Below are 24,243 nucleotides of genomic sequence, written 5' to 3'. Positions count from 1 at the left end.
GCGTGTGTGTTTGTGTGTGTGTGTTCACAGAGGCCGGTGGCGATGCAGTGTGTGCGGCAGATGCAGGAGCCCAGCTTCCCGTGCCTCAGGTACATATTGTCCTGTGACAGCCACTCGCAGCTCTTCCTGTCCCCGATGCAGGGACACAGCGCCGTGTTCTGGAGCGGAGACAAGGACAACAGGTTTGTTTCATCACTTTAGTCTGACAATGAATGATGCATGAAAAAATAAAATTCTCCTCTTAATCATAAATGTCACGCTCTTACCCCATTTTTTTTACCAAAATTTAATGGCAGGCAGAGGCGGAGGCTGAGGGTTCCCCATGATGTCCAAAACTGAGACATTACATTGCATTTTATATGAAGGCCAATTATCATAAAATGTGAAGTTACTGTACTATTTTTTATTTAAAAATGGAGGTCCAAAGTTATAGTATTAATATTAGATAATAATATTTGACCTGTCAGAAAAAAGTGTCCTCCATAACTTAGCTTAAATATAAAAAGAGAGTCCTCTGAAATTACAAATAACACATAATTTCCTGCCATTAGAAATTTCATTTAAAAAAAATCTATAAAAAGAGGTTATACAAAATTGTCTCTTTTTGTAATTATGTTTTTATTGGTGTATGTGAATGTACAAAAACAAAATACACAACCAAATGAACATGAAGACCTTTCAGTCATGTTAAAAGGGGAAATGAATAAAAAAAATAGATAGATAAAAAAAGAAAGAAAATAAAAAATAAAATAAATAAATACAATAGAATGAATGAATAAATAGGGAAAAAAGCGGGGGGGGGAAAAAAATTTAAAAAAAAAAAAAAAAAAAGAGGAAAAAAAAAGAAAAATAAAAAAAAATATATATTTTCATATATAAATGTACAAATTTCACATAAATTTTTAATGGGATATAATGATGAAGTTCTGACAATTTTTTTTTATATCCAAGAGGTCAAAGGTCAACCTCACTGTGAAAAGAGGAGACATTTGGTCAGAGAGACGGAAACAAATACACTTATACAGTTGTACAGCTTTTACACGCTGCACAGTTGAAGAAGCAGGTTGTAATAATGAAAGATAAAAACAGATGTGAAAATTCGTTAGAAATACGGGAGAATTATGACTTCAGGAGAAAACCCGGAGAGGGCTATTAAAAACTGGAGGGTTGGCGAGTATGCTTGTCTCTTCAGAGCGTCTGCTCTTCGCCCAGCCTCTCACTCCAGCTCATTAACTCGGAGGAGGACGACCTCGCTTTTCCTCCGATTCACCTCAGACCTGAGCTCAGGACCCGAGGGGACCACAAAAAATGTCTGATTTTCATTTTTCCCTCAAAAAAGCTGCTTTATTAGTACATACCCAGCTAGCAGGGAACGTTCCCATAACATTGCCTGACGTTACCTGTTTTAAAGAAAACATTTTAATCTAATGCTTAAAAAAACGTTTTAAGGATGTTTTTCATTTCAAGGTTAAATGTGACTAAAACGTAACGTTATAACTGCAACATTTTGAGGAGGTTTTTGTGATGGATCAAAGGAAGAATGTTTTCCAAGCAACATTCAGAAAATGCTATTGAGATTACAGACCATTTAAAAAAAAAATAAATTGTAATACAATGTGATATGATATGTAGACAAACAAAAAACAGTTTTTGGTGTCTGTAGAGAACGTTACCCTAACTTTAAGTAGAAAATTCTCTGAACTAAAAGAAAACTTGCCACTGAAAACATTACAAAAACATTGCATTGTACCACTCTCAGACGATTTTTAAAACCCAAAATTTCCAGCTGGTTCTTGCATGAAACGTTAAACCTGTGTTGCAGTTTGGCCTTGTGTTCATACAACAGCATTTTGGGAGCCTGAAAATGCAAACTCTTAAAATCGGGCTCCAGACTCTAATTTTTTGAAAATGCATCCGTTTCTGGTGCCGCGTAAACTGGCAAAACGCAGATCCTGTAAGAACGGTGACGTCACAGCCAAACTTTGCGCATTTCGTTTCAGACAAATAGCTGCGCGCGAGTAGAAGGCCAAAAATAACAACAATGGCGGATTACCGCGCTGTGTTTGTGCTGCTGACTTGACTAAGTTTATTAACGCTGTCGGTTCTTAGCCTTAGATGTTTATTTACTGCTATAATACACACACACACACACACAGACACACACACACACACAGACCCCCGGGCATCTGATGAGCAGCTCTATTGTCTTTGTGTTGCAGCAGGTTAATCTCTGCACAATAAAAGCAGCTTTCATCCTTCATACAGGTGGTGTTAATGACTGCTGCTGACTTCTTCCTGCCGTTAACCCCTTCACTGTGATAAGACCTCGTTAGCTCCCCTCCTCCGACTCTCCCACGGCCCTCCACTGGACCTCAGGACCTGGGAACAGGCTGTGGGAGGCAGCGGACAATCACCTCCAGTCATTTTAACTAACGCAGATAAAGTCATTCTCTTTTAGCGCTGACCCACACTGAGCCGGTGTAGCATGCTGCTTTCCAAACGAGAGCGTGCACGCTCCATTTACCTGTTAGACGGTCAGTTAACAGCAGGGAAAGAAGAGGTGTGTGTCAGTGTCTGCATCATGACACAGCCTGAGTGTGTGTGAAGTGCTTTTCTGCACACTCTGGCTCATTGAGTGGCTTTTTGTAGAGTCGCTATGTTAATACTTCTCACTTTGCATATTTGTTGACAACATGATAATGGATTAGATGAGACTTAATTTATCATCGAGGGTGAAAATCGCAGACAGAAATACAGACAGAAACGACAGACAAGCAATTCACAAGCTGTATACTAATACTGCTGTGACCTATACCACATCACCTAAATACAGCACATCCATATCAGTCTGATAGAAAGAAAAGCATCTGTATTTATGGTATTTAAAATCATACCCCAAGGTTTTCCAAAAACCCCTTTATACTGTAATACTTTGAAGCCACCATATATATTATGTACAAATATGCTGTCTGTATGTAGACATAAAGCAGCTGTGAAACTCTCCAGTCTTCGGCCACGTATGAGGGATTTCTGGGAGCTGATAGTCCACGATTTCACAGAGGAATTGTGGATTCAAAACTTGTTGAAGAGTTATGTGATGCAATAACAGCTCTTGTAGCTCCTGCTGCATCATGAGGGAGCCAGTTCCTACTGACAAGCACAAAGCCATAGCATCATGTGACCTAGAAAAGCCAAAAAGTGTTTCTGTTGCAGTTTTGCAAAAATATGCCTTTTTCATATGGCCTGAAATACCACCTCATGCGAGCGTAAAAACTTATTGCTATAAATGTGAGGTTTTGTTTTAATTGACATGTTTCCATTAGGTTTATTTTTCAAAATTGAGGAGTTTCCATTAGGTGTATTTTATATTCGCAATTTCAGTTTGCACAATTTGAGGGTTAATGGAAACCTGTCTAGTGACTTGTTAAGAGTCACTCTGGTAGCTCTAGTATATTTCCTTTTCAAAATAAATTCAGAAATATAGGCATAATTAAACACAGTATAAATGCAAGTGTCCTATTTTATATTTGCTGCTTTTTACACGCGCGCGACACACACACACACACACACACACACACACACACACACACACACACACACTTGATTTGTTATGTTGTTTGAACTAAACATAAAACTGAAACTTAAGTAAACTCTACTAAAAAAGGGGGGAGAAGTGGGAATAAAAAATGACTTCCACAATCATGGCATTAGAAGTAAAACCACATCAAGCTTTATGATGTGATAGTTCCCACAGCGTATTATAGTGGCACCTCATCTGAAATCAAGACTGTCCCAGCTATCATCAGCTTTTTTATTAGTGTTAACCTCTAAGGACAATGTTTTCCGTATATTTTTTTTAATTGAACAGAATCCAATGGGGAAAAACATGAAACAAATGCTCAGAAACCACACAAATCCCTAATTTAACCCAATTATCTAAACCATTATTTGGAAGAGAAGCCAAAGTGATTACATCCAAAATTGCTTTTTTGAACAATCGTCCATTGTGCTGATGAACTGTGCCGACGCACAGCTGTGGTGAAGTGGGAAGCTTGAATATTGAACATTACTTTCTCAGATAAAATGCCTGAACCTTTCTAATGTATCGTGTCACATGTACGGCCACGTGAAAAGCTGCTGCATCACCAGATCTCAGTCGTGAAAATGGCAAATTGTTACAATAAAATGCTCAAATACACGACACAACCAACCCAATACCAAAGCGAGACCGAGGCTGCATCATGTGATCGTGCCATTTTCTTTGATTTAATCCAGAGCAGCTGGAGTGTGTGTAAGTGTGTGTGTGTGTCATCTCTTTTGTGCTGCTGTGTGTGTCGTGCAGGAACTACAGCGTGGTGAATGTGGAGAAGGGCCAGGTGGAGGTGAAGAGGATGTTGTGTGCAGGCAGCAGGATCAGCTGTCAGATGAAGATGGGGAACGTTCTGTGGATGGCCACTGAGGTACACACCGCCTTAAATCACATCAGCTTCATGCAAACACATTTCTCTGACAGAGCACTGGTTCTCTTTATGGATCAGTGTGTATGATGAGGGTTTGGTGACTCTTCTTATGATGAGCCACAATAGTGCATCTTCCTGAGAAAAATGTTAAATTTACAGAAATATTCTGGAAAACTCTTGACTTTGAATTGTTTTAATTGTGAGTATGGCATTCAGGTGTTCTATGTGTCTAAATCCAGCTCAAATAGGGATTCACAATTTTGGATTTTTTGCCGATATCCAACATGCGAATACATCATCAGCCATTGTTTACTCAGGGAAAATGACTGAACATTATGTTTCTGTTTTTTTTTTTGTTTTTTTTACAAAGATGCCCTTGATTCACAGTCAGTGGGCCAAATGGATGTGTAACATATGTTAGCAACAAATTCAACAAAAACAAACAACGAGCAGCTGTGGCTGTCAAAAGTCACAAACTGCAATAAAATCAGTAAAAAGGATAAAAATCATTAACAGCAAACAAATCTGCAACCAGCAAAAAAAAGCACAACAACACAACAAAAGAAAAAAGAAACAGTAAAAGTGATGACAATAAAACAATAAATAATAATCATGTCTCATATAACAGCTCATTTGGCTGATAACTGATATCGATATATTCATTTTTTTCCACCTAATTTTAGTGATCAAGTTTTAGCTGCAGTGGAATTAACATCATAGTATGCATACTCTTAACATAATGGCCTCACAGCAGATGGAGACATGAAATACAACGCTTCTCTGTGTATGTAATATTCATTCATTCAACAAAATAACAAAAAAAAAATCAATTTAGAAATAATCTGTACAATAAATAAAAAAAACAAAAATCGGTTTGTGATATCATCAGAAATCAGCATGTTTACCGATTCAGATATTCAATTAAAAACCAATATCGGCCAATATCGATGACGTGCCGATATTATTGTGCATCTGTAATTTTTTTCTGTCAGCAAACACTTCCATCCTATTTTGAAGGTTTCTTAATGAAAATTGTGTTGTTTATTGTGTAACATTTTGTGTGTGTTTGTGTGACAGGAGCAGGAGGTTTTCATCTACAGTCTGAAGGACATGTGTCCCCTCAGTCAACCCCAGAGACAGTTCTCCTGTCCAGCCATCATCACCTGCTTGTTCCCTGTTCCAGCAAGAGAGCAGGTCAGCTCACGTGTCCACACACGTGCACGTGCACACATGCACACAGACACACACACACACACACACACACACACACACACAGAAGAATGCTTTTCATCATTTGAGCACATGAATTAGTCATTTCTTCCCTTGAATATGTATAACGATTTATATATTTATTACTCACCCCGTTACTTTGAATTTCTGAAAAAACGTTGTTTTTCTCACCTGCCTCCACATTTATCAAAGAATCCAAAAATGGAGAAAATCAATTGCATTCAACAACAACAAAACTATATCAAAAGATCATTTGCAAACTCTCACACGACTCGTGCCGTAAAATCCAAGTCATTAAAGTGAAGACACGGAGACATTAACAGGTGGGAGGTCCACAGTTGTAGTACAGCCTGTAATAACAGCGTTCTAACAGCTTAACTGCTGCTCACAACGGCCTTCAAATGTCTCAGTGCCAGCAGCACGGCTGCTGGTGTCAGGCTCCAAACAATGACTTTATGGTCTGTGCCGCTGCTCCCCTCTGACCTCTGACCTCCGACCTGCTGTACTGTCTCCCGTCTGCACAGAGCGGCTCTGCAGCTCCAGCTGCTTTTGAAGTGGAGAATCCAGGTGCTCGGAGGAGGAGTCACCTCTGGCATCTTTGAGTGGAATAAATCAGTAGCTGTGTTTACATGCAGACTTTTTCTCAGTCTGATTGAAATTAATCTGATTGAAGATTTTGGCCCAAGCGCACTCTGGGCGCTCTGTCTGGGGAGACGAAGCAGCAAAGTGCCGAACTGAGTGAATGTGTGATGAACTTAAGTGTTCATTAATTCACGGAGAAACAGAACGCTCCGTGGCCTCGAACAACAGCTCTCTCATTTTCGTGCAGAGCGTCAGATTAGTTTTATGAACGCAGCCAGAGTTCAAACGGCTGGAACAGATAGAGCTGCACCACGCCGACTCTGCTTTGCTCCATGGCTGTTGTCATGGAGACGAGAGACAACTGACAAAGATCCAAGGATGTAGGTGCTTAATGAGACACAACTTTGATATAATACGTGCACTCTTTGTATTTCAAGACACATTACGAGTAAGGCTGGACCCAAATATTCGGATATTTGTAAATTAGTTAGGTATTCAGTTTTCAAATAAAGGATTAGGATATTAGTTTTTAAATTTATTTTATTTATTTATTCATTTATTTTTGCAGAGGCAGATGTCATTTCAGTGTTTTAAAAAAAAGATAAATAAATCTTAAATCTTAGATTTGGAGTTAGTATGCTCTGCCTCTGTTTGCATAAAACAGTGCACAGAAAGGTCATTGAACCCAACACCTTTATCTTGATCCTGCTGCTGCGCCCGTCACACACACAGGTACAGGAATGATTATGTTACACAGCGGTTATTAACAGGTTTGTTATCTGAACCGAGCCCCTCCTGGCCAACAGAAGCTGGCATTCTTAGTTTCCAGAGGCTTTAAAATGTGTCTCTCCTGTGCAGAGTCTGGCCAGAGTGTTTGCGGGGATGTCCGACGGCCTGGTGGCGGTGTACAGCCTGGTGGAGGACGTCCCTCTGGAGGGGGAGACGTACTTGTGTTCACACACCCTCAACAAGACGGTGTTTGACCTGAAGGACTCGGATCCCAGACAGAGACCCTACCCGGTCCGGAGCATGGCGCTGGTCAACAGCGGCTCACAGGTCAGCACATAATCACTCACAAATGTTTGATGAGGCACAAAGAAGGTGAAACATGTCGTTACATGATGGAAATGGGGTTAACCCTTTGAAACCCGGGCAAATTGGCTTGATTTCTTTTAAAGCATTGAGAGGAACAAGGCAATGGGCAACTTGGCAATAAAATTGCAAAATATATAGCAAAAAAAAATTAGCAAGACATTTACAAAAAATGTACAAGTAAATTACCTGAAATTAGGCAACAAAAAAAGTAAAAAAAAAAAAACGAGAACAAACATGGAAATTACCCCAATTTTTAAAATAACTCTAATGATTAGATTTATACATGTACACTTCTGGATGTTTTTCCCTAATTTTTGATAACAACTTATAACCCTCCTAGCTAATTTTCAGGTATTTTTCTGAACACCTTAGACCTTTTTTTTGTGCAAATTGCGGGACATTTATTTCTGAGTTGCTAATTGCATTGTTTTCCCAAAGTTTTTCCAAATAAATTAAACCAGAGGTTTCAGGGGTTGAGATGCTTGTGAAAGGTGTCTGAACGCAGCACAAAAAAAAAAACTGATGACAGTCCAGGTGTTAAAACATCCGTCCTCATTGTCTCTGTCTCTGTCCACGGTGGTCATCAGTTATGGTTCTCCAACGGTCCCGGCGTGCTGGTCATCGACTGTCTGACACTTCAGGCGGTTCGGCGTCTGGACCCCTACGACTCGCCGTCCTCCATCGTATCCATGACGACCAGCTTCAGCCTGTGGGGGGAGGAGGCCGTCTGGACGCTGGACGACCACATCAACACTCTGCTGCTCTACCACGCTGCCTCCTACCAGCTCTGCGCCAAGTACTGGTGAGTGGATTTATCAGTGTTTTGAAGCACAGTGGAGTCTGTAAACACTTCAGTCTGTGACAGGCTCAGAAAAAGAGACGTCAGACATCTTTTTGAGCTCAAGATCCAAAGAAATGAATTCTTTGACTGCCTGAAAAAAAGTGTCATTTCCTGGAGAACAGTGAATCGTCCAAAAAAGTAAACAGCTTCATACAGGCTGATATTATTATAAACTGCATGTTGTTATTGGCTGAGTTTGGCACATTGAAGATAACGCCTGCAGACTTACTTCATGCCACACAAGTTTATTGAAGACAATGTTACGATCTTCAAAATCAGAAAGAAAACTCTGAGGCACTCTCTTTAAATGTTAAAATGCCTTTATTTCTACGGAACGGTCACGATGAACCTTAAAAACACACTCCGACGCGTTTCGGCATACAAGCCTTCATCAGGGAGTCAAGGGAGTTTGAGGTCTTGTGTGCCTAGTTTGTCCACCAGAGTGTACACACAAGTTTGCTGTAGGACTCTAAATTTGTTTCTCTTCAGGCCAGTTGCCAGAATAAATCGCTGGCACTGTGCATTTCTGCAAACCACAGATATGTTACATTATTTTTTGTCGACTGTGAGGGTCCAAGGACAGATGGTGTTTTATGTTGCAAAGCCTTCTGAGGCGGATTGGGATTTGTGACATTGGGCTGTATGAATAAATTTAATTGAATTTGCATGTTTCATTCCTATAAAGTAGTAAAGATTTCATGTATGTGAGCTGAGTTTGTCGGCGAGACGGCTGCCAGGCTGCAGACCACTGTTTGAGACCAACCATCAACAAAACCGATTGTTGTGTAGCAAGCATTTGGGACATTTCCAGCCATGTGTGGGCCATCAAAAGTGGGATTTTAAGCCAAAAAATGATCTTTTCCTAACCATAACCAAGTGGTTTTTTTTCTTTTTTAAATAAAGTATGAAACAAATTTACAAATTCAGCATACAAGTGTGTAAAATATCCGTGGTTTGCAGAAACATACAATGCCTGCATTTATTTATTCATTTATTTAATTAAGTACATTTTACAGCTGCTTGTTAATATTGATCAACAGTTAAGGAGTTGCAATTTTTAAAAAATCCTCCCAGCTCACTTTTTGTTTTAATGTGTTATGTTTTGTTTAATTCCTCACACACACGCACACACACACACACACACACACACACACACAAACACAGAAGCACACAAGCATGTGAATAAAAAAAAAATAAAAAAATTGTTCTCATTAAAACCACGAAATGAGGAAACGCTACCATTAGTAAAGAAACAACAGTCAGGTTAAAATCGATAAACAGAAAGGTTAAAAAAGTAAATAGAAAGGTGAGCAGATAAATAGATTCATGAATAACATGATAATAGCAATAATAATTTAAAAAAGACATAAAACTAAGTAATTAAAGGATAAAACCAGAAAGTAAATAATGAACAAATATGATAAAATAATAAAATGATAAAGAAAGTAGTAAAAACTGTAAACTAAAATATATAAATAAATAGCCAATAAACAAATGAAGTTCAATTAACTCTTTAATACTCACACCAAGAAATAACAAAAATATACGACATTATAGACCGTAGAATATATAAATGCATCAATTTGTTAAGAAAAAATCCCCCAAAACATTTTTCCAGTGTAATGCAGTAAAAGAGTCAAAGTCAATGTAATATAATAGAAATCTGGAAATAAAAGTAACTTTGAACAATAAACATATAAAACAACTAAACAAAAACACGTAGATACAAATTTAAAAACAAACAAACAAAAAATGTTATGTATTTTTATAGTGTAAAATATATGGTAAAAAAAACCAAGTTGCCAATGTTGTATAATGAAAATCTTGAACTAAAAGTAACCTCAAAAAAATGATAAACAAAATAAATTAGCAACAAAAGCTCATGAGGATGTATGGTTAAAAAAACAACACATAGTCAATTTAATATAATCAGATTATATCGATTTTGAAACACACTCGGAGCCAAAGCAAAGACTTTAAAATCAGTGTGATATGAGCTCATCATATTCATTCATTTGGCAAAAGAGAGAGAAAACATGTGTCGACAGTGTTTTTCTTTCTGAGCACCAGCATCTTCTTTTCAATTATTCACTATGAGGAGGGAGAGTATGCAGCCTCATTTTGTGCATCTGCTCCGAGGGCTTGTTGTTGAAAACCCTCTGAAGTTTTCAGAGTTTCGCTGGTGTCATCACCGCTGCTCCTTCAGCTGCTGTTTAAAACGGAGCTGTGCGATTTTTCAGTCAGAAATTATCCCAAAAAGACAGAAAAGACGATCTGTGGGAGCAGCTCGGCTGGACAGTGCATGCTGTCGTGTCAGCTCGTTGATTCCCGTCGTCAATCCGCTTCGTTAACGTAGTGTTACATTAGCTGACGTTAATGTCAAGAAATCAGACCTCGTGCAAAAAAAAAAAAACGATATATGAGCAAAGTTTCTCTTATTTTTGCTCGTATCCATGATTTGTTTATTATTTGTTACTTACTTATTTAGTTTGTTGGTTAACCCTTTGAATCCTGATCAGATTGGTTTGATTTCTTTAAAAAACATGGGGTGAAGGCTATCAGCAACTTATCAAAACAGGGCCCGAAAATTTGCAGGAAATTTGTTAAAAGAAAAAAAATAAACAAAGGTTATACAAAAATAAACTGAAAATAAGCACCCCCCGTCCCCCCACCCCCAAAAAGTGCTGAAAATATATTTTTTTAAATGTATGTATTATTTTTCTGTCACATAATTTTAAATATAAAATTAAATTAAATGTAGATATAGATTTGCTGACATTATTCCCCTTATTTTTAAAAATATTTTTCCAACCCGCCCTTTTTCTAATTTGTGTGACCTTTTTTGTCAAGTTGATCTTTGGCTTTTCCTTGATGTCTTTTTTTTAAGAAACCAGACCCATTTGCCAGTGTTTTAAAGGGTTAATAATGTGTTTAAAGCTTGGCCTGTAGGGAAAAGTAATGAAGATAATGTGTGGAAAGCGATGGTTTGAAGCCAGCGCTCCCACTGCTCTGTCACCATCTGTGCCAGTGAACTGAGCCAGAAATTTCCTAATTTTAACTTCAGAGAACAAAACTTTCAGCACCTAAAGTAAAATATATCTTATAGCTTGAGGAGATGATAACACTCCCTCATGAATTTGGCAGGCTTTTCTTTTCTTTTTTTGTGTCCTACAGCAGTTTTTCTAATAAAATCTTGGAGGAACTGTGATATGTTGAACTTGATATAGTGCTATTAGTGTATTATTAACCTGTGTGTAAACTTATTTAATCCCACCCCTCATCCATAGGTCACTCAATTTTAATTAACCAGCTTCCTTATTAATTTTAACCTATACTCTGATTATCGGAACATATGTGCATACACCCACAAACCTCAAATCAAATATCTACAATTTTACATTATTATTAACAGAAAAAGGAGGAAGATAAAATAGGAAAAAATAAATATTAAGTAAACAAATAAACAGCAACCCCTATAAACACCTGGTGATGGTCAAACTGCCTCTTCAGCCCCGTACCTCGTGAAAATCATGTTTTCATACATTATTTTAAACTGGTTTATGTTTGGACATTATTTTAGCTCCATATTAAAACTGTTTTAGAGTTTTACTGTATAAAAACTTTCCTGGTGGAAAATGTTTTTTTTTTTTTTTAAACCTTAAACATTATTTGTGCAATTTGAAGTTTCACAAAATATGTAAAATTTGATCATTTTGATTGTAAGAGTAATGAGTTAGTGTGATCCAAATATCCCACTCGGTGAATTATCCGTATCACTCTTTTTTCAGAGAATAGAAAGTGAATGTGAAGAACTTTTGTAATTATTGCCCCAAACTACTGCACAGTAATTTAAATATGGTAAACTTATTGAACAGTAGAAAATTTGGAGAGAATTCTGATCCAGAACCTTTTTTGTTTTGTTTAGTGCTTAAATGCATCCTGATGGTTTAGTTTGTACGTTTAATGAGTGATTTCCGGCCGATTCTATCACCTATTGTTACCCTAAAAAATGTATTTTCAACAAGGGGAGGTATTAATTCATAAATGTTAGTGTTTTTTCTCTCTATATTTAGCTTTTTTGGCTCTCCATGGAGAGAAATTTCTGGAGATTCTCCAGTTTTCTTCTGCAAGTTTTGTCTCCCTGGAGCGCTGTCACCTGGGAACTAGAGGAACCTGCCAGCTCATGTTTATTTGCTTTGTAATTTGGTTCTGGCGATATAAAGCTGAAAAAGTTTAAAACAGCCCAGCTTAACGTCTTAGAAAAAAATTGGGCAGAGGCCAGACTTACTTGCTGACAGCTTACCTACATTTTAAGACCATATGGCGACTTTCCTGTGTAAAATATTACATCGGAGACGCCATCATAAACTTACTTGGACTAACCTAAATAATCACAGAGCCTATATGTGATGAATGTTATTACTATTCAGCTTACATTTAAGCCATTATTTCCCTGTTCATGATGTTTCTATTTTATCCTGCATTGTCTACCAATTTGAAACCTCTGTTTTAATATGAGAGCTGTTATTTAATTAGAAAGACGCCTGGTGCTTCCAGCCCAGCACGGATCTAAATCTCTAGCCAGACTCTTCTCTTCTGTTGTTCCCAAATGGTGGAACAAACTTCCAAACTCTGTGCGATCTGCTGAGTCCCTTTCTACTTTTAAGAGACAATTGACTGACTGGCTGTGCGGCACTTCTTCTGCCACTAGACGGCAATACCTGTGACCAATCACACCTGAAGCACTTTTTGCACTTACTAAGGGTTTTTTTCCTTAAGTCTAAATTCTTGCTTGTGTTGTACGTCGCTTTGGATAAAAGCGTCTGCTAAATGAAATTGTAGAATTGTAGAAAGTAACTGCGGCGGAGGGCGCGCACTTCCCGAAACTCCGAAACCGTGGCGGAGAGCGCGCATTCTCCAAAACTCCGACACCGCGGCGGAGAGCGCGCACTTTCCGAAACTCCGAAACCGTGGCGGAGAGCGCGCACTTTCCGAAACTCCGAAACCGTGGCGGAGAGCGCGCACTTTCCGAAACTCCGAAACCGTGGCGGAGAGCGCGCATTCTCAAAAACTCCGACACCGCGGCGGAGAGCGCACACTTTCCGAAACTCTGAAACCATTGCGGAGAGCGCGCATTCTCCGATGGCAGCCACATACTCAGTTTTCCAAAAACAGCGCGGTTTTCCAGGAAAACACCTGTCATTGCACGCGACCATTACGCACAGAGGTGGCTATTAATAGCATCCATTACACTAATTCATCACATGTACCTTTAAACCATCATCAAGGTGAGACCACAATCATCATCATCATAGAGCACCAGACAGATTATTGACGATTAATTAACATCTCACATTTAAACAGATTTTCAAATTGCTGCACAATTCAGGATAAAATAGAAACATCAGGACAAAAAGAGCGAGGTGGGAATTCCTCAGCTTACTTGCCTTGCGTTTGAAATCCCCCAGATCCTCAATTTGTGAACTGTATCTGAAAGTATAAATGAATCAATCAATTTCTTAAATTATCCTTTGATTATGTTCTGACCCGCCATCTAATTGTCTGCTTTAATGGGACCTAAATTATATATCTGACTCTGCAGAATGAAACTATAAATAAATAAACTGACATTTAAACGGTTAAAATCCGGAAATAAATAAATGTTTGGTAGTTTTGATCAGGACTGAAGTTGATTAAAATATTTAAGCCAAAACATTTAGAAAAAAATATTAATCTGTAATATTTTTATAGCAGTTTTTGGACATTTTTGTCCTTAGTGGCTTTAAAGTGTCCTAAATTATAAATCTGACAATCTCACAAAAAACTATAAATGCATCAAAATCATTGTTGTTTCTAATCTTTGACATATCCAAGACAGTGATTTATATTTATATACAAAAACAACAGTGACATCATGCATTCAAACTGGCATTTAAATGGTTAAAATCCCAACAACGTTTAATCATTTGATTGTTCTGATAGATTAAAAGATTTAAGACAAAACATTTGGGAAAAACATATTTATATATAATATTTTTATGAAAGGTTTTGGAAGTGGATATTTTTGTCCTTAATGGCCTTAAGTGGCTGTAAATGAAAGGTGATACCAAGGTTAACAGAGGGTTAACATATCACATTACATTTTCAGTTAAAAATGTTTTGTAATCACAGACCTCAGTAACATGCTCTGAATGTTGCTGTGAAAACGTTTTTCCTTTGTTCTCATGTAACATTGTGGGAACGTTTCATAAAAGAACATTCTGTGATCTGTCACTTCTCAACATCACCAAAACATCCTCACAATGTTGCAGTTATAACGTTACGTCTTAGTCAGCATTTAACCTTATAGGGACATTATTTGAAATGATAAACATCCATAAAATGTTCTTTGAACATTAGATGAAAATGTTTTCTTTGAAACTTGTAGGTAATGTTAGGCAATGTTGTTGTCGTTTGCTGTTAGCTGGGAGGCCCTGTGTGTGTGTGTGTGTGTGTGTGTGTGTGTGTGTGTGTGTGTGTGTGTGTGTGTGTGTCTCTGTTGTACGAGTGTACCAAACTTTAGCTGCAGAGCAAAGCAGAAGAGTCTCTGACCTTCTCTGTGAATATTTGAGGCAACATTATACCTTTGGGTTTAGTTAGTATTAATCAGAAAGTTGCACACTAACAACGATGATGTAACATGAAGCAATCTGGCTGTCTGATCTTCACAGCGAGGAGAAAAAAGCTGCTCGTGTCCGTGCTGAAGCGGAATTGTTTTTCTTTTAGTGTCTGTTTTTGAGTTCATGTCATGGTTTCAGCTGCGGAGACAGCAACCCCCTTCGGGATGTCTTCACCGTGCAGCGTCCCAAAGGGGTTACCATGGTGACAGCCTCTGAACTCGAGACCGCGGAGCAGGACCAGAAGCAGGGATGGACAAACGGAGAGGTGACGCTGATCTACAGCGAGGAGGCGGGCACTCAGATCATCCAACACCAGGACTCGCTGACAGACTACTGCTCAATATCGTCCAACTGCTCCCTGGAGCCGCACGGGTCGGACTGTTCCAGCTCCGCAGGCCTCGCCTCGTTAGACAGCCACAGCAGTGTGCCGCAGCCCGCAGACCGGGAGGAGACAGATCAGCGAGCATCAACAAACCCTGAGTCTGATGGAGACGCCGCAGAGAGCGTGAAGGCCACACCGCCACAGCTGAGAGCCTTCACTGTGCTGCCGGTGAACGGAGCTCTGTGGATCCCCAGGTACAAAACACACCGAGTCAGCACAAACACACGAAGACATGAGCACAGACTACGGTGCAGTTAAAAACACATTAAACACACCCATCGACAGCCGTAATATTGGAATTATAAAAACTTAGGACACAAGTTACAGTATAATGTACCTGCAGGAAATGTGAAATGAATGTACAAATACACATACTGTGCATCAGTACACATAAATGAGAAAAACACGAATAATATGACAAACTCTGACACTCTTCTTGCATCTTTTTGTAGCCAATCACTATGGGCTTTTATTTCTTTATTTTGGGCAACTGCATGTTGTTGTTTTTTAAATAATTTTATTTATTGAGGTTCTGATAGCATCTGCACATGTGCACATTTCCATACATGTGTACAGAACCGTTTTTTACTTTATTTATGTTTTTCAGACAATACAATAACATAAAATATAATCTCTGTTTCCAAATATGAACAGAAATGTCAAGAAACATAGAAAAAATGAAATAAAAAAAATAAGAACAAAATATATAAAAGGAACAAACAAGTTACAAGACAAGACATAAATGTGCATTTTAGCACATACAGGACGGACCACTTATTTATCATAATTTTGGTAACGACCTTAACAGAACTCGAACAAAAGACAGCAGAAGTTATATCTTACATGCACAACACACACAAACACACGTAAGACAAACAAAAAAAGCAAAACAAATACCAACTTATTGGTACGGTTACATTCATATTTTTGGAATATGCTGCAGTCAGTTCCCATGTTTTCTGGTCCAGTCCAGAGGGGTCCATGTTCAAAACTGGGCATGTTTGTTTATGTTTCTGTATGTGTGTGAGTGTCTTTATATGTGTTTATGTCTGCATGTGGGTATATGTTCATTTTAATAGTGCCTTTCTGCTGTTCTGTGTGGCAAAAAAACCCCCAAACAAACGCACCACGTTTACATAATTACATGTTCTGTAAGAAGGGAACATACTGACAGAAGATAATCGATAGAAGGCTGAAACCTTCCTTCATTTTGCATCTTTAAAGCGTTTGTAATGTGTACGCTCGTAAAGAAAACGCTGCTGACCCAGTTTAGGTTTAAAAACAACGGGGTTGCAATTTAGGGGCCGTTTTACATGGCAACGGTTCCTGCATGAAATGTGAAGCTTTTGTTGGGGTTTTGCTTTTCATTCACAGCGTTTTTGGGGGGCCTGAAAACACACCTTTTTTGAGTGTGATCTTGTGAGAACGCCAGCCCTTCTGTCACCGTGTAAACTGCATCGATCTCCACAAAACCGAGTTGTGTTTGTGCTGCTAACTCTGCTGAGGTTATTGACGCTGTCGGTTCTCGTGTGTGTTTGGCGTCGTCTTCTTGTTTGTTTATATAAATATTCAGTAACAGTTATTTAAATATTTTGTGTAGTGCAGCTTGTTTGTTTGATTTTTACATCTCCACTTAGATAAGACATATAATTCTTCGTTTTTTAACCTTATCCACTATTCTTCATATGTAACGAGAAGCGCAAATTTCTGCAAATCACACGCTCACATTCTGTGTGTGTGTGTGTGTGTGTGTGTGTGTGGCAGGCGTGGAGGTGATGTGATGGTCATTGAGATGCAGTCACATGGCGATCAGCTGAGGGGGCGTGTCATCGCTGTCCTCAGTCCACCTGGATGTTCGTCTCTGGGGTGAGTTCACGTTCTTGAGTCTGTGCATCTTTTTGGTTTTTTGTGTTTGCTGCTGGATTATTTTTGCAGCATGTTCACTTTCACTTGAATCAGTAAAATAAAGATGATGTCAGCTATTAAGTTTTTGAGCCAAATGTTTATTTCCCAGTTTATCTTGTTCGAAACTTTGAAAAATTATATTTCTAACATAAACAAACAAAACACACAAGATTCACCAAATTACGACACATCACAAATCATCAAAAAAATAAATAAATGCATAAACCAGTGTGATCATAACTAGATGCCACAAAACAAGTTAAAAAAACAACAAAACAGAAAAAGACCCAACAGAGACCAAAGACACCGTTACTAAAGGACAAAACAAACAGAAACGATAACCAGTCTTCCAAACATGGCCTTAATGTATTTCATTTTCTTCCGTAGTCTTTAATTGTTGCCTGTATATTTACAAAAATGCCTTCAAACCTAAAATAACAACTTTGTTACTGTTTTTGAAATCCATATATTTTTGGGAGGTCATGACAGACGATTGCTTTGTGGAACTATAATGTGAGGGTTGATTGTTTTCAGTGATAATTTTATAATTTAAAAACTTTCTTTTTTTTTTTAATGCGGTCTCGAGGAGCTGCAGGCAGTTTCATGAAGCATGCAGGAGTGTCGCTCGGCTCTGTGAGGTCGTTATAATATCAGCGTCTCTGGTTCTTGATGAAATGTCACAGAGTGAATTAAACAGAAAACGGCTGCAGCTCGCCAGTGAAAGCAGTTACTGTGAGTCTGTTCTGCTCTAAAATAAAAACGGCACTGAAAATAGAATCCCAAAAAAAACTGCTGTTCCCTCTGACCCAGAGGACGTCCTTCAGGGCAGGAAGCTGATAGTCAAACAATTTCCACCAAAAACAGCAACAACATGTGATCCTCAACTGAAACAGAGACGACCAAAAGCCAAAATCTGCATCTGTGGGCCCTGTTTTTCCACTCAGATTATAAACCAAAATAACAGCTGAAAATAGAGACAATTTAAATATAATAATAATAATAATAATAATAATAATAATAATAATAATAATAATAATAATAATAATAATAATGATAACATCAGTATAAAATATAAATGTAAATATGCCGGAGTTAGCAGGACTGCTATTTACATCCGTAAATTTTCATTTTTAAACAAAAACAATCTCCGCACACATGAGCAGCTTTTCCATAAATGACATCCCCATCATTTATAACAGATAAAAAATTTAAAAAAACTCAAAACTCATTTTATAATTACATTGAACATTTCAAAGAAGTTGTCAAAGTCAGGTAATGGTAAATATGTGTGGAAATAAGTGCTGGTAATACTTCTAATGCCATGGTCAAAAATTGATATATGTTGGTATACTAACATATTTCAAGCTTTCAACAGTTAATAATGTGTAATTTGTTTTCTCTGGTTTACCTTTAACATGAACAGCCATAACTCAATTGTTTGGAAGAGACCTAGATTAAAAAAATGATGGGATATTTTTAAAAAAGAAAAGAAATCTTGGTATTATAGCCTGAACGACATAAAAAATAGTGCCTTTTGTGCAAAATTGCTACATAAGATGCTTGACAATAAAAAGAGGAAGATAATCAACCACCCAGATAAACGCAGTGCAAATAGAATATAATTAACCGCCAGCAGGCTGTTCCAGAGGCGAGGATTTAGGGGGTCAAGAGCATTAATGTGTCATTTTGCATCTGCTTTAGTTTTAAAACCACTAAGAATAAACAGGATTGATCTTATTTCTGTATTTTAACATTAAAGGGTCTCAGTGAGGGTTATTTTTTCCACCTGCGTGGAGCCCGTCTCAGCTGCGCTTTAAAGCGTTCACCGCCGGTCAAAGAGCTACATATTAATCTCCCGATGCAGCCTCAATAAAGCCGAGCGAGATCCGTCATCATGTACTTATGGCGCTCGGCTGAGTCTGTAATTATTCCTGTGAAGCCGCCAGCAGCTGCTCCTCTGCAGACAGAGACTCTGTGTGAGCTGCACCGAAAAAAGGGGGCCTGGCCTTTTAGCAGCAGGCAATAAAAAGGCCACCCAAAACAGGGGCCTTTAATAAGCAGTTATTACACGGTGCACCTGTAGCGTGGGCCAGCAGCTGGGGGTCGTGGCTCAGGTGAGGCGAGGGGTCGTCAGGCCTGCAGGTATATCACGCAGCGTCTGTTGTGCTGCCCTCTGATTGGACAGTTTTATCTCCATCGCAGACGTATTAACGGCTGAGTTCTTACTGGATGAGACTTCAGAGATCACGCGGCCGTATATCAGCAGACGATAATAACACACCTCACAGAGATGAAACAACAATTGAAGAGGATAATTCAGGGTTGCTGGGCGTGATACATTGGCGGCCGAGCTCAGGACACACGGTCCTCACAAGCTCCTCTTCCTCCCAGAATGCTTTGTGTCACAGCCTTCATAAATTAGCGACAGTTTAAAGGTAGATTGTCCTTTTTCTTCAACATCAGCCGCGGTTACATGGATACTTTTTCTTTAACTTAGTCAAAATCAGGCTGATCAGAGATTCAATCTGAACTGTTTACATGGACCCCAAATATACTGATCTGACAAGATGTGAGTTTAACCCTTTAAAACCTGGATCGACATTAGTTTTGTTCTTCAGACGACTTTAAACCTTTGAAACAGGATTTTTTTTTCAAGGGGAAAAAAGACTGTCAGCAACTTTGCATGAATTGTCCTGCAAAATGATATTAAAAAGTGACAAGGAAATAACCTAAAACTACCAAAAGTTTTAAAAGACTTTAATTTGAGAAATAATGAGGAAAAATGTCAGTGTCTATATATATATGTTCTCTGTCTTTCCTGTGTTCCTAATTTTTTTGTCCATTACAACATTTATTGCATGTCTGTCCATCCTGGATGTGGGATCCTACCTCGACGCTTTTTGGGTTTTTTTCTCCCGTTAAAGGGTTTTCTGGGTTTTTTTTAAGTCAATGTGAAGGTCGAAAGGACAAAGGGATGTCACCTCTCAGGCAAATTTTGATTGTAATAACTTCATAAATGAAACTGAACTGAATTGAATTTATGACGTCACCGATTTTTAAATCACTTCTTTCAACTCCCGTAAAGTCTTTCAAATATAAAAACTCCATAGATCAAAAAATTCACAATTGAAACATTCATAATTGACCTTTTTCAGTTCGAAGTGTCCTGTTGACAGTTTTTTCAGATGTATTTTATAATGGTGGTCTGACTTCACATCTCAGCTTGTAGCAACAAAAGTACATCAGGCTACCGTTTCAACATTAAAAAATACATTAATGAATAAGAGCACTCAGTGATAAAAAAAAATAAATAAATAAGAGCACTCAGGAATGTAGAAAGCAGCACTAGCTAGCAGATTTTTTTCTGATTATTAGTGGAATATTAGGGTCGATTTTAAATTTGTCTTTCCAGGAGAAAGGGCTTTGCATCAGGTATTTTGGGGCAGAGAAGTGCAGGAATTTGGTTCTTCACCAGTACTTAGACAAGCAGTCTCCTCTGTGCTAACAGTGCGTTCAGTGTCCTCAGTGGCTTTCCAGGGAACCACTTCCTGAAACTGCCTGCGAGCTTCTAGGAAGAGCTAATTACAGTGCGCAGAGATCTGCCACCAACTTTAGCTCTGCATCCCTCTCTGATCGATCCCTCTGCTCTCTCGTCCTCTCAGGATCCTGCAGGAGGCAGCCGTGGTGGCGAAGGACACAGTTGTATGTGGCTTTCATAAAGAAAACACGGAGTGGTGCCTGTGTGTCTGGAGGGGCTGGGGCTGCCGCGAGCTGGAAGTCTTCTACCAGTCTTACGAGGAGCTCGGCCGCTTGGAGACCAGCATGAGGAAAAGAAGGTAGCTGTTGTGCTGCGTCGGCGAGGCGCAGAATCGCAGCTCTGTACGCAGGGCGAGCCGAGGGGAATACACACCGACAGAACGCCAGTGTTCAGAGCAGGGGGTCGCCAAATGCTGACATCAGGGCAACGTAGGAGGGGGGAGGAGGTGTGAAAGCTGTCAGGGCTGAGCCTCCAGTTGTGCACGGTGGTTACGTCCCCTCACTACACACTTAATGTGACCTGAAAAACCTGCAAGCAGACATGAAGCACATCAAAATTAACTTCTGCAGAGGTTTAAATGTTGGTCGTGTTTTTCATATTGAGCTGTTTGGTATGACTGGAATTCAGCTCAAGATGTGGCGGAGTGTTTGTGTCTGCCTCCAGCTGCTGCAGCCCATTGTTTATTCTGTCTGTCTATTTCAGTCGCTCTTCATTTAACCGTTCCAATCTGCAACTTTATGGACGGGGACATTGTAAGTATCGATTTTTTTTTTTTTAATGAGGCTGGGAGACAGCTGTGTTCTGGAAACTAACAGCAGGTTGTAGCTGACACCAACTCAGAACGCAGCGTTCCTCTCTTTAACCGTGCCATACGACTCTGCAGGCCAGCCACAGCTCCCATTGTTACCACAGTGGCCTGTAAGCAACAAACCAACATCTGGGTTCTCTGCAACGTTATGCAACAGAGCAGTGGTTCCCAGCTGCTGCCATCAAAACCTGATGCTTTGGCAGCGTCTCAAACACAAAAGACCACTTTACGTTTTTAAATGAAGCTCCGTTCTGACTTTGAACGCCTCGGAGAGTTTCCTGCTCAACTCTGTTCCACGAGCGTCTGAGTGGCAATAACGCAGAAAATCATCTGTGCTGGATGTGATGCAACAGACAGAAGCTGGTGCACATTTTGCATAATGTAGAAGACCACACTGGATCATAAATTCAGGTTGTTGAACATTGAGGCCTTTTCTAAACAGATACAGAAAAATCTGTCCATGTGACCCTTATTTAACCCTTTCACACCTGGATCGACATCAGGTGTCTTGCGCTGCGTTCAGACGGCTTTCACAAGCATTTCAAACTTCTGACACTGAGGTTGACCAAATAACTGACGCATGACGCCTCCTTTAAATATAAACACACCGTTTTTTTCAAGTGTATGCTCATAAACAAAACAACAAATGAATGGAGGAGGTGATGTCATTGTTTCCCAAAAGCTCAGTTTTAACGTCTAAGTAACCAAACTTTTATTTATTTATTTTTTAAATCTGCACATTTGATGGTGTTTTAAACACTTAGTGGAATCACAAGTCTTTTGATTTGTCGAGTCAGTTGTAATCAAATTCATGACTCTGCAATAGGCTCATGCAGACTAACGTCAACCATTGTACACTGAGGAAAAGTAAGATTTAAGAGAAAACTATTAAACCCATAACAAGCTATTAAAACATTAAAAGACTCATGTGAGCTGAAGTCAGTCTGATTTCACTGATTTGTAGACACCTGCGATACTGATGACGGTAACACCAGTCAAAGATTTAACACACGTTAGCACGCTGGCAAAACCAACTGTAGCTGCGAATATGTAACTCGTGTCAGGTCCTGTCTACATGTATATAGATTTTTTTGAAAGCTGTTTTCCTCTACGTTTTGGATTTTCAGTCACTAAAACAGAGATTTTTTTTTAATGACCTCAGTTGGACTCGAGCCTTTTGATTTGAGTACACTTTGATACCTTCCTTCTGAGCCAAAGGATTAGGAAAGTGTGTTATTTAAAAAGTGTGTCTCAAGTCGATTAATTCCCCTTCATTTCCCCGAATCAACACACTTTTTGTTCCCAGTAAGTCAAAACTTTATTTGCCAGATGTTAAAACCAGCAGCATTCAGCTAGTTTGCAGGAGAGAAACATGAGCAGCTGATGTTGAGTTAATGAGTGCCGTTTGGGAATAGAAAGATCATTTTGTCGATGTACAAAAACTCTACAGTGGTCAACAAAAAAAAACTAATTTCAGTACGCAAAATGAGCATATTGAAAGATACAGACGGAGATGCAACAGCTTCCATTTGAAGAGATTTGAAGGTGAACAAAGAGGTCAAGGCTAATATTAACATTGTGGGCGAGCTAATGCTTAGCTAACAAGCTTCAAAGCTAAATAACTTCTTTTTAAAAGAATTAAATTCAGATTTTAAAAAAGCATTTGCAATTTTTGTAAATTTAATATTGTATTATTTTAAGTTACATTTGTTGAAGAGCACATTGTGACCTGTGTAGGACTTAAATCGGGACTTGACTGTCTTGACTAAGGACTTGAGTGCAAAAAAATTTGAGACTTGTGAAACAATGACTTGGTCCACTCTCTTGTCTCTCTCTTGTCTTTTGACAGAAAGCACCGACATTTTTCCATTACAGATTTGTGCAAAACTTTCGAAATGTTGATAAAATGCAATTGCGAGATGCATTTCCATTGAGTGATGTTTTTTTACTTGTCCTCTGGCGATAACATTAAAGAAGCATAGCAACTGATGTTCAAAACATTAGCACGTTTTTTTCTATTGCAGCCACCGCGCTAGCTGTCATTATTTCCCACCGAAGGCGACTTAGGCGTGTTATGCGAGCAATAGTGGAAAGGCGAGCCCCTTATATGTGGGAGGAGCCACATATTTCTGGGAGGCGATAGTCCACGATTTCACAGAAGAATTTTCTCAGTTATGTGATGCAATAACAGCTCCTGTATCTCCTGCTGCATCATGAGGGAGCCAGTTCCTACTGACAGGCACACAGCCATAGCATCATGTGACCTAGAAAAGACAAAAGAAAGTGTTTCCTTTGCAGTTTTGCAAAATATGCCTTTTTTAGATTGTCTGAAATACCACCTCATGCGAGCGTAAAAACTTTTGCAAAACTTTTTTCTTTTTTTCCAAAATCCAATTTCAATTTGTGCCAATTTCAAGGTTAATGGAAACCCACAGATGTCAGTGGAACAGAGGTGATCTACAAGAGAAGGAAAGATTTTTGCACTCTCGAGCTTTCCTTTATAGCCAAACATCAGCCCTCAGTGTTGGCACCAAATGTTCTAAAATTGATCACATTTATGTTTTTGCTCTCTCCCCGCTCCCTTGTTTATCCACACAGAACAATTGTTAGTGCCCGAGCAACAGATTACAAACAGATTGATGCAGCAGCACTGAGAGCACAGCTTTGGGTGACGTGTTTGCTTAATTGTGTGGCGATGACAAAAAGCCGTCAGTCGTAGTGTAAAGGCTGAGAGGAGGCCAAT

At 39.0% G+C, this 24,243-nt stretch overlaps 1 protein-coding gene across 1 annotated transcript in view; it reads left to right on the top strand.

The window, feature by feature from the left end:
* lrrk1 (leucine-rich repeat kinase 1) overlaps positions 1-23,431 on the top strand; it is an 80,039-nt gene extending 56,608 nt beyond the window's left edge. The window contains 8 exon segments of the mRNA XM_042490273.1: positions 31-182; positions 4,343-4,460; positions 5,538-5,654; positions 7,131-7,328; positions 7,955-8,169; positions 15,006-15,443; positions 17,014-17,115; positions 20,817-23,431. Of these exon segments, the coding sequence (XP_042346207.1) occupies positions 31-182; positions 4,343-4,460; positions 5,538-5,654; positions 7,131-7,328; positions 7,955-8,169; positions 15,006-15,443; positions 17,014-17,115; positions 20,817-20,994 (1,518 nt within the window). The 3' untranslated portion in view covers positions 20,995-23,431.
* The last annotated feature ends 812 nt before the right edge of the window (positions 23,432-24,243 follow it).

Source organism: Plectropomus leopardus, chromosome 1, assembly GCF_008729295.1.
Source record: "Plectropomus leopardus isolate mb chromosome 1, YSFRI_Pleo_2.0, whole genome shotgun sequence".
Taxonomy (NCBI): Eukaryota; Metazoa; Chordata; class Actinopteri; order Perciformes; family Serranidae; genus Plectropomus; species Plectropomus leopardus.
This window is presented reverse-complemented; position numbering and strand designations above follow the sequence as displayed.